The sequence below is a fragment of the Mus caroli genome, chromosome 12 (assembly GCF_900094665.2).
Source record: "Mus caroli chromosome 12, CAROLI_EIJ_v1.1, whole genome shotgun sequence".
In the NCBI taxonomy this organism is placed as follows: Eukaryota; Metazoa; Chordata; class Mammalia; order Rodentia; family Muridae; genus Mus; species Mus caroli.
In genome coordinates this window covers 114,210,483-114,226,113 of record NC_034581.1, presented here as the reverse complement: position 1 = coordinate 114,226,113, position 15,631 = coordinate 114,210,483, and the positions used below count along the sequence as shown (strand labels likewise).

The 15,631-nt window shown below is 36.9% G+C and overlaps 1 protein-coding gene across 1 annotated transcript in view; it reads left to right on the top strand.

The window, feature by feature from the left end:
- The window catches only part of LOC110306650 (cytochrome P450 2J6-like), a 99,633-nt gene that overhangs the window by 1,758 nt on the left and 82,244 nt on the right, over window positions 1-15,631 (top strand). The window contains exon 2 of the mRNA XM_021178666.1: window positions 817-912. Coding sequence (XP_021034325.1) covers window positions 817-912 — 96 coding nt within the window. The remainder of the gene's footprint in view (window positions 1-816; window positions 913-15,631) is intronic.

Here is a 15,631-nt window from a genome sequence, read left to right as displayed (position 1 = left end):
CTACGTCCCCATCCTGATCTGTGTGTGTGTGTGTGCGCGCGTGTGCGTGTGCGTGTGTGTGTGTGTGTGTGTGTGTACTAATACACAGAGACCAGAAAACAATGTCAGTGTCTTCTTGTTGTCTTACTTACTCTCCACCTTATTTTTTAGGCTGGCCAGCAGCTCCAGGAATCTTTTTGTATTGTCCTCTAGTGTTTGGATTACAGATATACAGCCCCACAGCTGGACTTTTACATGGGAGTTTGAGATTTAATTCAGGTCCTCAAGCTTGCACATCAAGGGCTTTTCCAACAAAATCATCTCCCCAGCCTCTAGCCTTGGTTTTTAAGATAAGGATCTTACTATGCAATCCATGTTGACTTGGCAACATAATCCTTTTTGGTCTTTTGAGACAATAGGAGTGCACCATCATACCAGCCTCCACTACACTTATTTACAGAAAATCACAGTGTTAAATAAAGAAATACTGCCTCTGACACTACTTGAATTGAAGGCTCTTTCTCCATCTCCAGTTCCTGCAGTGTACTTACTTGACTCTCTAAATTCTAAAGACTAGTTTTCTACCCCATGGTTGCTTTCTTGAGCTCTGTTCTTGCCTTCATCTTGGATCTTTGATTCTTAGTTCCCATATTTCTGGCTTTTCTTTCCCCAAAACCTAATCTCCTGGGTCTGAACCTAAAACATTATAGGCTCTTTAAAACAGTCCTTAATCACTGATCTCCCTCACACAGAGAAAGGCATTCTCGGAACTTCTTAGTTGTGCACATCACTCTCAGAGTTATTCTCTGAGTCTTCACATGCTCACCTGTCTTCTAGCTGTCAACGGTAGTGGAGGAAGTGAGTCAGATCCTGGTGCTGACTCACTCAGTGACATTTCTGTGGACCATCAGACACAAAGACAATCTGATAAAGGTGAGTTCTTTCTGGCTATAATGAAAGCATTCACCTCCCTGTTTCTAATAGCATTGTACTGTTGTTGACTCCATAGGCTGCCTGTGTGGAAATAATTAAAGCTGCCTAAGTTAGGCCAACCACCAGTCCTCCACACAGGGATTAGGGTTGCTTCCTTTAGGAAATCTCTTTCCACATTTTACTCCTTCCCTGCTTCCTTCCCAACTCCTTGTACTGACATGGCTGTGAGTGAGTGAATTGATGCCTTGTGCATGCTTCTCCCAGCTGCTTTCAGTTTCCTACTAAAATCATGACCATGTTCATTCAACCTTGGAATGTATTGTCCTTAAAAGAAATTTAAAATATCCACAAAGGTTACTTCCTCATGTATTCACAGGTTTGTTGAAAAATATGGAGGCCATTCCCTTTCCATCTAGTGGGTTGGAGGAGGAAACCAGAGATTGGAAGAACTTTAACTGGTTCATGATTCTTTGAAAAACACCAGGATACACAGAATATTAGCTTGTGTCAAGTGCAGGCCTTCTGTGGTTAGTCACAGCGTGCATAACTATTCGTTTCAGGGGCATTTGGAATGGCCAATAAAGGATTAATATCCCATTTTCTTCAGTGTAGGACATGAAGGTGCCAAATGGGCCAATAGGTTGGCAAGGGTCAAAAGGAGGACAAAGAGACTACAGTTTCAGCACCCAAACTACGTGATAAGAATCACTCACTAAGGGGTATCATGCTCTTTAGAATTCAAAAGGCCTTCTGATCAACAACAAATCTAGTTCTTTACAGAGTGAGCCAGATATGGTGTACACCCACAACATGGACTTCAGGCCTCTTTCCCTCATCAAAGGTGATGTTCACTCCCCAGTATGCATGTCTATAAATATATATATATATATATATATATATATATATATATATTCTCAAAGAGTAACAATAAAACAAGATTCCCTCAAAAAAACATCTCAGCCTAAAGACACTGATGTACTCCATTAAAGTTTAAATTCTACTCTTTCCTTTTATCTATTTATTCTAGTAATGAAGGTAAATGTCTAGTGACTTGCTATCTTGTTTAGCCTTGTAGATAAGAGAGAGACAAAGCTCTTAATATAGTGGATCAGCTACAACTATCTGAGATAAAATTAGCAACTGTCAATAAAAAGAAACAGGCACAGAAGACAATCCACTCTCAGTGAACAAAGGCAGCTGTGCAAACAGCACCTCACTCTTGGATGTGATTGTGATTATGACCACCAAGGAGGACAAAGCTGGGATTCATGATGTTAGTGATTCATGCAAACTGTGGTTTCTATGACTTAGCAAAAAATAATAAACCTGTCAAGACACATTGTTTGGGTTGCTTCTGTAGCTTCTTAAGCTATGATTTCTCAGCCCTTTCAGAAACCTGGGACTGGAGTTTTGTATACTGGTTTTTAATTTTGATCAGCTTCAATTATTTAGTCTTATCCATCACATCTTGTACCACATTGTCATAGGTATCAACTCTGCTCTGTATATCCCACCATATCTAGATACTAATAAATCAAAGACTAGATATTACTTACTGCTAAATAGTTAAAAGGCTAAAAGCTCCAAATTGCTTGGTCATAGTTCATATTTGTTGACAGAAAATGAATCACGAAGTAAATGAGGAAGTCTTACTTTAAAGTCCTTCTAACTTAAAAATTGTCTAAATACATGGTGCTTGACAAGTTATTTATTAATGCAGAGCTAATTTTTCCAGCCAATGATGAAAATGGCTATGAATTTGAATAAATTTCCCTCTCTGTGTCTAGAAAGTGGCGGAGCTTACAAATTTCTATATCCCAGAGAAAAATAAAAGACATGGAAAGGAGCTTGAATATGCTCAGGATATTGCTTACTGTTACTTAATGATGAAACCTTTTTCCAATAAAAATGTCCCTTAATGACATGTTAAATGTCACATATGTTCAATCCCTGTATTGAAGTTACACCAGAGTGAAAGAAAAACAGTATATTCCCCAATGTCCATTTTTCCTAATAGATTGTTGTGGAAAGAGGAAGACAAATTTGGGAGCTTGGAAGAATATTACCCTTGGAATTTTCCTTCATCCTGTTTCAGTATGTATGGACTTTCAGACTCTGGTTTGCTATAACTTTCATTTCTGGGTCACTTTGCCCTTGAGTCATGATCACACTGCAAATTTTAAAAAAACAGTTCATGATATGGTCAACTACTACTTAATTGTGGGGAATAGCTCAAGTATCATAGAATGTTAGGACTAGAGTTAATTTAGGAATAATTGGTCTTATTTTCCTAGAATAGGAAAGCGAGCCAAGTTCTCACAATTTCACATTTTTCTTCATTACATCTTTCTGAGTCTGGGCTCAATCATGAGATGAATCATCTATAAACTGAACCCCAGCAAGTAACAGGTTAGAAGTCATTACAGCTGCCTTTCATTTGCTTCCAGGATTACCCTCAAGGGAAGGGGTCAGCTCTTGACAGCATCACAGCATATTTCAGGCTACCTTTCGGCTGCTAATCTTCAGGGGAAAAAATGCTCTGCACAGTTTTTTCCCAGAAGGCCTATATATTGCTTGTCTTATATGTTAGATGTAAAATTTATCCATGCGCTGGTTCTTCTCTATTTTATTAATATAATTGCCACTCATAGATAAACATCACCACTCAGACAAAGTCCTTTGTGTGTATTTACATTAATCTGGAGTTTATGATTTTCATAGGACTTCCAAAGCATGTTTTTTTGTCAATAAGTTCTAAGAAGTCACAAATTTGCACATTCCATTAATAGAAGCATGCACATATACATGTGTTTCTCTCTCTCACTTTGTGTGTCTGTGTTGCATGTGCATATATGTATGTGTTTGTACACAGAATATCAACTATATCAGCTATTTAGGGAGAAATCTTAATCTCTTGTATATCAATGGTAGGATTTTTATATTTTTTGAGAAAAGAATGTCATCTTAGAATTGTATTCTACAAAAATCATAATCTGGAAGTTGGAAGGAAGGGATTCAGACAGCCCTTATTTATATCTCTAAATAGTTTAGGTGATATATGACATTGTGTGTCATATAAATGCTTCCTAAAGGCTTGTTTTGCAATGTGGTGATATTGGAACAAGTTAGAATCTTTAAGAAGTAAAATCTCACCCTCCTCCTCAGTTTCATTCAGCCTTTCCCTAATTCAACCACAGGAATCAGCAGCTTCTGTCCATTGGTTGGATGCAAATATCTGAATCTAACTCTTTCAGCTGTTTGTTGGGTCTTCCAGAGTGTGATTATACTAGGTCACTTTTTGTGAGTGTTCCATAGCCTCAGTAAAAGAGTTAAGACTTGGGACCTTCCCTTGAGCTGGATCCCACTTTGGGCCTGTTGTTGGACCTTCTTTTCTTCAGGATCCTCTCCATTTCCATCCCTGTAGTTCTTTCAAACAGGAACAATTATGGGTAAGAGTTTTGACTGTGGGATGGCAACCCCTCCCTCATTTGATGCCCTGTCTTCCTGCTGGAGGTGGGCTCTATAAGTTTCCTCTTTCTACTGTCAGGCATTTCATCTAAGGTCCCTCCCTTTAATTCCTCAGAGTCTCTCACCTACCAGGTCTCTGGAGTGTAAATAAATAAATTCTATTTGAAATGATAGACACATTCAACACATATAACAAGATATAAATATATCAACTAAACATAGAACTCTATAAGTAGTGTATGCTTTTGTGTTTTTATTTATTATGTAAAAAATTTATTTTCAATTAATAAAATCAATGGTTTGTGACTACAAAAAAAAAAAAAAAAAGAAGAAGTAAAATCTGATGGGAAGTTCTCGGCCCATTGAAATATTCTCTTGAAGGGAAACCTTCTTCCTTCTCATTTCTGGTCCTCGAGCTGAGCATTCTATTTCACTGGGTACCCTGTCATGATATACTGCCCCTCTGTAGATACATGAGTAGCAAGAAGAACCTAGCATTGACTAAAATCTACAAAGCTATGAACCACCATAAGTAGTTTGTCGTATAAGCTGACTACCTCTGGTGATTGTCAGACTAGTTGAAAGCAATACATCTATTTCTTGAAGACTTTTAAATCTTCCGCAAGACATAAAACATTTTTTAAGACATGAAGGAAAAAGATCTCATTCCCCTAGAGTGCTAGCTCATATATTTCATGTTCCTAATTAGTATTATGGCACAATGAACTCTACAATATCATTTGAGGATGCAAGATAAAGCTCTACAGATACATATGTCAGTATATCTATCTATATGGGTCAAAAATCTCCAAGCTCTATGGAAGAGAAGACTATGGGTACCATACACCACCCATCCAATACTCTATAAGGAGGATTTCTATCCAGAATGCTTAACCTATCAAGGTACCTTTGCCTAGTGCTAACATACTCATTGATAGCATATTTATTTTTAATTAATAATATAAAATTACTATAAAATTAATGGCTTAAACTACAAATTTTAGTTTCTGGACCAGTGAGATGGCTCACAAGTAAAGTCATCTAGCACCAAGCCAGAGGACCTGAGTTCAATTAATAGCACCATATTGTATGACAGGAAGATCCCTTGCAAATTGTCCCCTGACCTCTGCATGCATGTGTCCCCAAACATACTAAATGTAATTTTAAAATATCTTTGTGTTCTGGATTTAAAGAGACTGGCACACATTTCACTGAGTCAAAGCCAAAGTGTCTGCAGAATCACATCCATTTATGGATATTGGAAGGGTCCTTCTTCCCTTTTCCTCTTCTAGATGCCACTCATGAATTCACATTCCTCAACTCAAATGCCTTCAAGGCCAGAAAAAGCAGGTGGCAGCCTTTTATGAAGTCTCTCTGATCTATCTTCTGCCATCTAGTATGTGACAACAGTGGAAAAACTGTCTGGATTTAATGATCAATAATTACATTCAAATCTGACTAATCCTATCACCCTCCCTCATCTCAAAGCACAGACCCACAAAGTCCCTTTTCCAATGTCAGAAACATATTTGTACATATAAGACATGAGGACCAAGACTTCTAGGGGAGTCTTGTGGTACTCTCAACAACATTTCAATGTAGATAAGGTTATGAAAAGCAGAAAGCTGGAGGTGGCAGTGACTGGGGCTAAAGGAAGAAACAGAAGTTTGCCTGTACTTGAGAATCTATATGGATTGTTTGCCACACCACAATTTCCTTATTAAAAAAAAAAACCCTAGCGACAGGCAAAATTTTTCAGGACATACAAAACATGACATTACTCCTCACATGACTGGTAAGAGGCAACTAGATTGAAATTATTTTTAAAGTGCATAGCATATAATTTAACTTAACAATATTTTAATGAATTAAAATGGAACTGAAAGGACATGATGGAAGAAATATCTCAGGAGCAGCATTCATTGAAATAATAAAAGACAGTCTTGGTCCATAGACTCTTCATTTCAGAATACATACAGAAGTATTGGCATGTTTATTTGTTACCCACTATGTATGCTGTGTTTGTGAATGAATATTAGATGATTGTCAAATTATATAAGCAATGGCTTTCCATGGACAAAATGAAAAACTACATAGCTAGATAGTAATATCATATAGTCTAACATGTGGACTCTGCCCTGTTAGCATATTTTAATATTAAGTGATAACCCATTATCATTTCTCTTTGGCACATAAATAAAATTTTTCAAATAGAAGTATAGACAGTGCACACTGAAAAACCCTGACTAACATCTTGACAAAATGAAAGAAGCTATGAACTCACTAGAAGTTTGAGTAACATTCAGAGATGAGTAGAATGCAATAGGGTGGAAATAACTGATTGGCACCAAGACAAAAAAGCAATAAGAGATAGAGTGGTCACAGGAATGGCAAAACCACAGAAAGTATTTCTGACACTCATTTACAAGGGCAAAAATGTATTGAATGTAAGTGTTGAACCCTTTTGTGTTCAGCAAATACTTCTTGGCTGTTGACTGAGTACAAGTGATTGTTCTAAGAGCAAAGCATACTGCAGTGGAGAAAGCACATAAAAACAAGTGGCATTAAGGGTCCTTAATTCTATAAGACTGTGTGCTCTTTCCTTAACCACAGGAAGTTCTTCCTGAATGACTACACAAATAAGGTGGGTAACATTCTGTGCCTATAGACTTTGACTTCTGTCTCCCTGATACATCTTCAACACTGTATTCTTGTACCATGAAAGACTTAACTGATGTCACCAAAAGTAAATGTTGGTCTCGTAGAGCTTTGACTAGCCTTAGTTCTCAGTAGACAAAAGCTTTATCCTGATGTAAAGGAAGTAAAAGCTTGTCATTGCTTTCAGGTACCATTGGGGCCAGCAAGGAAAGATCACACTGGAATTAAATACCACAAAAGATTTGTAAATATATCTTCATTATTTACTGTAAGGTTTGTTTAAGTATTATTTATTCTCTAAATAAATTGTCTTTAGAAAGAGCTGAAGGATCACATGTAAGCCCTAATTCTCGAGCAAATTTGTTAGCAGTTCAGAGCTGTGATTTTCCTGGGTTGTAAGAAATGTTCAGTGTTCATCTGAGGCCTTCCCAGCCACATATCTCTGCTTCCTTCACCATATAGAAGCCAACTTCTACATTCCTCTCAAGTAAACTTTATTTTTTTTAATTAGTTATTTTCTTTATTTACATTTCAAATGTTATGCCTTTACCTGGTTTCACCTCCAAAAACTCCCTATCCTGTCCCCTCTCCCAATGCTCATCAACCCACCCACTCCCACTTCCTGGCCCTGGCATTCCCCTACACTGGGACATAGAGCCTTCCTAGGACCAAGGGCCTTTCCTCCCATTGATGACCAACTAGACCACACTCTGCTCCATATGCAACTGGAGTTGTGAGTGTTACCATGTGTACTCTTTGGTTGGTTGTTTAGTCCCTGGTGGCTCTGGGGGGTACTGGTTAGTTCATATTGTTGTTCCTCCTATGGGGTTGCAAACCCCTTCAGCTCCTTGGGCACATTCTCTAGCTCCTTCATTGGGGACCCTGTGCTCAGTCCAGTGGATGGCTGTGAGCATCCACTTCTGTGTTTGTCAGGTACTGGACGAGCCTCTCAGGAGACAGCTATATCAGGCTCCTGTTAGCAAGTTCTTCTTGGCATCCACAATAGTGTCTGGGTTTAGTGACTGTATATGGGATGGATCCCCAGGTAGGTCGGTCTCTGGATGGTCATTCCTTCAGTCTATGTACCACACTTTCTCTCTGTAACTCCTTCCATGGACATTTTCTCCTCACTTCTAGGAAGGACCAAAGTATCCACACTTTGTCTTCCATCTTCTTGTGTTTCTATGTGGTTTGTGAATTGAATCTTGGGTATTTCGGGCTTCTGGACTAATATCCACTTATCACTGAGTACATATCATGTGTGTTCTTTGGTGATTCGGTTACCTCACTTAGGATGATATCCTCCAGATCCATACATTTGCCTAAGAATTTCATAAATTCATTGTTTTTAATAGCTGAGTAGTATTCCATTGTGTAAATGTACCACACTTTCTGTATCCAATCCTCTGTTGAGGAACATCTGGGTTGTTTCCAGCTTCTGGCTATTATAAATAAGGCTGCTATGAACATGGTGGAGCATGTGTCCTTATTAAATATTGGAGCATCTTCTGGGTATATGCCCAACAGTGGTATTGCTGGGTCCTCAGGTAGTACTATGTTCAGTTTTCTGAGGAATCAGCAAACTGATTTCCAGAGTGGTTGTACCAGCTTGCAATTCCACCAACAATGGAGGAGTGTTCCTCTTTCTCCACATCTTTGGCAGCATCTGCTGTCACCTGGGTTTTGGATCTTAACCATTCTGACTGGAGTGAGGAACACTCTTCCACTGCTGGTGTGATTGCAGGCTGGTACAACCACTCTGGAAATCAGTTTGGCGGTTCCTCAGAAAACTGGACATAGTACTACCTGAGGACCCAGCCACTCCTAGGCATATACTATCTTCTATCTATCTATCTATCTATCTATCTATCTATCTATCTATCTATCTATCTATCTATCTATTTATCATCTATCTATCTCCTGAAGGAAAAGAATTCCAAGCCAAAGGAATAAAAGAAAATTTCCTAAATCTAGAGAAAGAGATTCCTATCCTGGCACAAGAAGCCCACAGAGGACCAACCAGACAGAACAGAAAAGGAAACTCTTTCCTGCACTGTTTGTCCTCTTTCCCCATGTCCTTTTTTGGGAGATGTCATCCTTAGCATTGCTTCTGTTGTCTTGCATACACTCGGGATTTTACATTCATATCAGACCTGTTTTCTGGGCCCTAAGCCCTTTCTCATTTCTACCTGTGTACCTCAATATGAAACTGCATCATAAAAGTGACTGGATTCTTGCTATGTCTGTTTTGTATCTTAAGGGATAGCTCCACGAGCCATTCATTTTTGAAAATCAAACTCTCAGAGAACTCCTGGTATCTATTCCAGCTCCTGTTATATACCTCCTAAACAGATTTTATTCCATCCTCTTCATTTTATTCCCACAGCCACCAGCCAGCTCTGCACTCCCTAGCTGGGCCCCCTTAACTCACTTGTTCTGGTCTTTAGTCCACTCTTATGTTTCCCAAAACGTAAATGTTTTAAAAATCATTGCTTCAACTTTAAAATTCTCAAATAGTTTTACTTTGCTCTCAGGAAAGTCTGTGATTCTTAGTTGACTAATGAGGCCTTCTAAGATCTTCCAATTTGCTCTCTATCTCTTCACTCTTCATATATCAATCTTGATGATTTGTTCTGCCCCATAGGACACTTATTTCAATTCCAGAATTTTCTGAGTTGTCTTTCACTGAAATATTTTTCTTATTCTTTGGAGTATGTCTATCCCTTAGGAAATTTTATGAAACTTAAAATTCCATGACAAATTTTGTAAATAACTCATTTGTTCTTTTGGTTGGTTCCCTGAAGCCAGTATCTCAACATGTTTCTTAATCATTATCTTTCCAGTTGTTAAGACAGAATCAGGATAAAATAAACCTCCATTAAATATAGTCTAAGTATATTATTGAATGACAGATACAACAGTTTTTTTAATTATATTTTATAGGAATAAATTGATATGTTTGTTGAAACTGTTCTAAAGATTAAAAAGTAGTATGTATATTCAATATTGCCAGAGAAAATTACAAATATTATTTTCAAGACAGATAAGGGTTTGTCAACATTAACTTATTAATAACAGGTTAACTATGGTCCAGGTGACAAAATAAGCAACACAACCATCTCCTGTCTTCCCACCACATCTCTTAAGCATTCTTCATGTGTGACACTTAATGTAGTGATTAGACATGCTTCCCAGTGTGTGTAACCATTGATTAAAAAGGCGAGAAAATAGCTGGTATCTTGCCACAAAATTCTCTTTCTCGATAGTTCAGAAGAAATATATGCATTGCCTAAGTCATCTTACAAAAATCTTCTTTAAAAGTCATCTTAAATAAATAAAATCTTTCAAATTTTACTGAGCTTCTGGGAAATGAAATAAACTGGTCCTATGCTCAAGCAATCATGTTAAGTTCCAAACTGGTAATTTTTGATAGTCACACCCCAGACTAATATTGGCAGGAAGAAGGAAATAACCCATTTGTAATTGGAATTATATCCAGTTTAAGTTACTCTGATTCCTTTGAATGTATTTAAAATGTTGATCAACGAATATATTTTTCTTAATAAATGGTACAATTCGTATTCTAGAACTTAGCTATTAATTTCCCAATGGTGATATAAGAATTACACATTTTAAATTTTAAAGTATGTGTGTTTCTGTCTGTCTCTGTGTAAGTGACAAAATTTTGTGCATGGGTGTATGCAGAGACCAAAATAAGGCATTGATTCCTTAGTCCTAGACTTATAGATGGTTGTAAGCCACTAGAAATGGGTGCTAACAACCAAACTCTGATTCTCAGCATGTTCTTTTAACAATTAAGTCATCTCACCAGCCCCCACTTAAAAACCAATGTTTGAAACGCATATATGATTAGTCAGGGCTTTTATAATATGAATAAAAGTTTTATTTTAGGAAGGATTCAATATCTAATGTCTAAGTTTAAAACTTAGAATATTATTTATGTTAATTTCTCTGAGTAGCTAAATTATTTCAACACTCCTTAGCTTTTGAAGGTATTAACTTTTTAAAACACAAATTGAATGAATTTTGTTGCTACTATATTGAAGTTATGTGTTCCCATTATCTGTACCTATAAAACAGACACTATCTGAATCTAGAAAACAGACTTGCTCTTATCACATGCACCCTTACAAAAATGTACTAAAAGTACATTAATTTCTTAGAAATAGGTCTGGTCACTAAATTTTAATTGTGTCAGAGTCATTCATAGATATGTATGTATTGTGAAGATAATTAGAAATACTGGCATAGAGACTTCAGTGGAAGATATTTTTTAATCACTTCTTTCAATTACTCACTTTAAATTCATAATTTGATGCCACAGCAACATTCTAAAATGCATAATTCATTTTTTCTTTTGAGATTATAATTTAATTACATTTTTTTCTTATTAAAAGGAAGAGTCTTATGATTGAATTGCTATCTAGTCAATCTTCGTGCTGAAGACGACCTTTAAAATATGGACAACATATGTCAGTGTGTAAGGATGAAAGGTAACATCTCCATCTTGTCTATCACAAGTGTCATGATTAATGCAGGTCACTGAGTAAAACAACAACAAAAGCTCATGTCTGACACAGAATCCTTCCAAACTATAGACCCAAAGCTCGGGGAACATTGTTTAGAAGCCAGTCATGCAGAAGTGTAAGTAGACACAATGGAAACATGACCTCATGGTAATCACCCAGGGGAACTCTGCAGTTCCTGTCTGCTCAGATTCTTTCTGGCCATTCTGTATAGTTTTCTCTCCCCAGCTGGGCCTAGTACAACACTCTTCAGGAATGAGGCTGTGCTCTCAGGCAGGGTAGATAAGTGAATTTTCTAATGACCATGCCTCATACTTAAATGTAGAGAAAATCAGAACATGAGCTGTATAGCTTTTATAGATTATACTTCAGAAAGGGATTTCAGTTTTTGATTCATTTTAGGGGACTGAACTTCTAGTTTCTCTGGTCTGCTTGAAAGAGAACTGAAAGAGAGAATACAGGGGTGAGAGAAGGCCAAACAAAGAGAGCTGCTTTCTACTACATCCTGGAAATCAGCAAATCAGCAAGACAAGGGCCCATGCTTCAAGGTGTGGTATTCTGAGATCTGAAACAATCAATGTACAACAATGTTCTGCTACTACTCAAAGGACTCAATATATCTTTTCAGTAGATGCAATAAACTAGACACATGTTATCATGGTCTTAATTTTGTCAAATTTACTATGGTGATATTTGATACCACCTTTCTGGAACCCCTAATGTTTCAACACTCCAGGAGTTATTCTGTATATTTTAAAATAAATATTTTGTATAAATGGTGTAAATGCACCACTTAGTGAGGTGGGTATGATTACAAAAAGTATTTACAATACTTTAGGGAAAGTTTCAGGACTCCAAAGAAGAAATTAAACTGAGAAAAGTCCCTTTTATTTTTACTAGTGAGCTGATGAAAGTACTCATTCTGAAATGTGAGAGAGCCCTGGGATTCGTTTGTATGAGTCATTATGCCTAAAGGTAACCCACACAATATAAAAAATTTCTCCACAAATTTAAGATTCTTACAAAGGCAGTTGTGGTATCACCACACAATTTCATTTCATATTTATGCTGTTGATATTGATTTGCCCTCTGGTCGTTTTTCTGGCAGACTTTCCCAGCATCATTGTTACCTATCAAGGCTGTGATGAACTATTATATTTTTAAAAAGTAGAAAAGTGAATTCCAAGAAAATCACTATATAAAGTGTTTAGGATTGAGAATCAGACTGGTACCTCAATAACCAAACATTAGATTATGCAGCTACTGCTCTCACATAAAACTCAGGAATTTGTTGGCTTATGTTGCTGTGGAACTATTGTAGGAGGATGAAAAAAAATCAGAGCTTTGTAGACTAATAAATGACCAACTGAGTAACAGGGTGGTCCTCTCTGTATTTACCTCCATTCTTCTTCCAACAGAATAGGACTTCTACTGCTTTACTTGAGATTGCCCCAGAAAGAAAAATCTCCTTACATATGTCCACAAAACCAATGAGTCATTAGTGATTTGTATGAGCATTGAATTTCTATGTCCTGAGGGTTGAGACTTTGTTGTCTGTTCTATGAATCCAATCTATATTTCAGCTACTCTTTCTTTGCAAAGAAGCATTTAACTTCTAAAAGAAATGACCAACACACAGGGGTGATACAGATCATTAAAGGTATATGTAACTTGGTCATAGAGTCATAGGTAAAGTTTAAGTAGTTTTTTAACTTTCTTCTTTATTATAAAATTATTTTATTTATTTACATTTCAAATGTTGCCCCCTCTTTCCTGTACCCAGTCCCAGAGTTCTTCATCCTATATCCCATACCCTTTGCCTCTAAGAGGGTGCTTCCCCCACCCACCTACCCCCTGCCCCCAGCATCCTCCTTCCCTGGGACATCAAGTCTTTACAGGATTAGGCACATCCTCTCCCACTGAGGCCAGACAAGGCAGCAAGTTTCAATAGTTTAAGGAATTAGTCAATATTTCCAACTGTTCTTCAGGTGATAGAGAATGTTTTCAATATTGCATTGTCAGCAAAGCAAGTGAGGCAAGAATTCAAACAACTGGGTTCTTACTCTAGCTTCTCCAGGCGTTAAGCTATACAACATCAAACTGAGACATTTAATCTGAGCCAGACTTTCGCTGGCTGGTAGTGGGTGTAATCTCTGTTTTGTCAAGCTTCATGATTATGCGGTTGTACAGAGAAGTTAAAGGATTTGAACTTCAAAGTGAAACAACTAAAAACTTGGATTTTACCTCCTCTGTTCAGCACATTATTGACTCTTTATGTCTCAGTTTCTTACATTTTAGGCTTTAAAAGAATATTTGAAGTAATAGATACTTTTAATCATTGCTTGGCTTGTAATCACCTCACAGCCAAAAAAGAGAATAGACAGAATTAGAACCCTGTCTAAGCTCCAGAACCCATTATATTAAATACAACACTTTAGTGATAAAGATTTGGTGAATAAATTAATGAGATTTTGTCTTCCACAATTATTTAATATCATTAAAGATATAGTGTTAGTTAAGCATATTTTATGGAAAAGATGGCCATTTTCTTTTGTCTCTATAAAAAAAAAAGACCCAGAAAGTCTTCTTGGAATAATAGGAGGAAAATGATCCTACTTTTGAATATTCTGAAAAATAGATTACATAGGGGAGTGGGTTGTAAGAGGTTTGCCTGTTAAGTCTTAACAAATAAATTGATATGCAGTCTTTTTTCACCAAACTCAATTGAGTTTGTAAATTCGTTATCCTAGTGAGCCAGGGAAGAAATTAAACAGAAAATCTTGGCCCTTGAGGCACTACAACTAATTATTCTACCTGTGAATCAGCTGTGAAGCTTCTATTGGTAACCGCAAGTGTCCTTAATCCATACCCTACCTCTTCTTAGGAACAATAGATAACTGGTTTCAAAAATGTGAGAATTATTATGATGGCCCTTATGGCTACAGAAAAAAAGAAAGTTAAGTTAGAAAGATGATACAGAGTAAAATTATGCGATGGCAGCTGAGTCCAAAGTACTTTCTCTTTGTACTCTTAATCAATTGCAAGGTTAACATTTAATAAAGGCTTACTCTATGTTGACTATAATAGTCAATATCTTCATCATTAATAAATGGAAGCCCCAGATCCCTTATATTTTCCTAGGCAGTGCAATCTCAGGTGCACAACTTGCTCAGTACTACCAAGTGACACTCCTGCACTGGAAAGACCCCTTCATCCATTTTCCATGGGTATTTTCATTTAATCCTCATAGTATTCTACAAAAGGGGTACTTCTTATATCTTCTACTCATATATGAATAAAGTAAATTTGTCCAAAATTTACACCTAGCCAAGGAGCCGAAATTCTACTTCTGGTATCTTAATTTCCAGAACTTCCCAAAATATACGTAAACATTCACATATAAATTTTTGTAAAAAGAAAACCAGCTCTGAAGTTGGCAGTGAACATAGCTTACATCTTTATTTAGTTAAAAAATTAATATAGCAGCATGGTATTCCTCTGCAATACCCATCACAAGACAGCCTGAACCAGCACCCTCAAATCCATTGTTGTGCAAACACACCCTGACATTTTCAGCTATAACGCATTACAAATTTCAGGGTTTTTTTTCTATAATAGATTAAAAGGAAATGGATGATCAAAACTATTAATTCAGAGGTCAAAACCTTTAGAATGTCTATGGAATGACTTAATTTGAAGTCACAATTGGTTCTGCCTTTTTTCTCAGGAGTATAGTTTACAGTCAGTTCATAGCTTTCTCTTCTGTAACAATTATTATCATGATGAGGTGATCTCTGGCTCCCATTCTCTTCAAGGCAAGGCTGATATGGAATTTAATACTCAAAATTAACCTGTAAGCCCCACTGGTCCAAGAACAGGTAACCTCCTGGGAGTTGTAGCTATTGGAACAAAAGTCTCATGGGAAAGTACGATGACCTGTGGCTTGTTTTTATAAACCCTTGTAACACATGTCTCTGGGCTACTAGGCTAGGAAATTCCAGGGAATTGTCCTGACCAAAATCTATCTCTTGGTCAGTATTTAACAT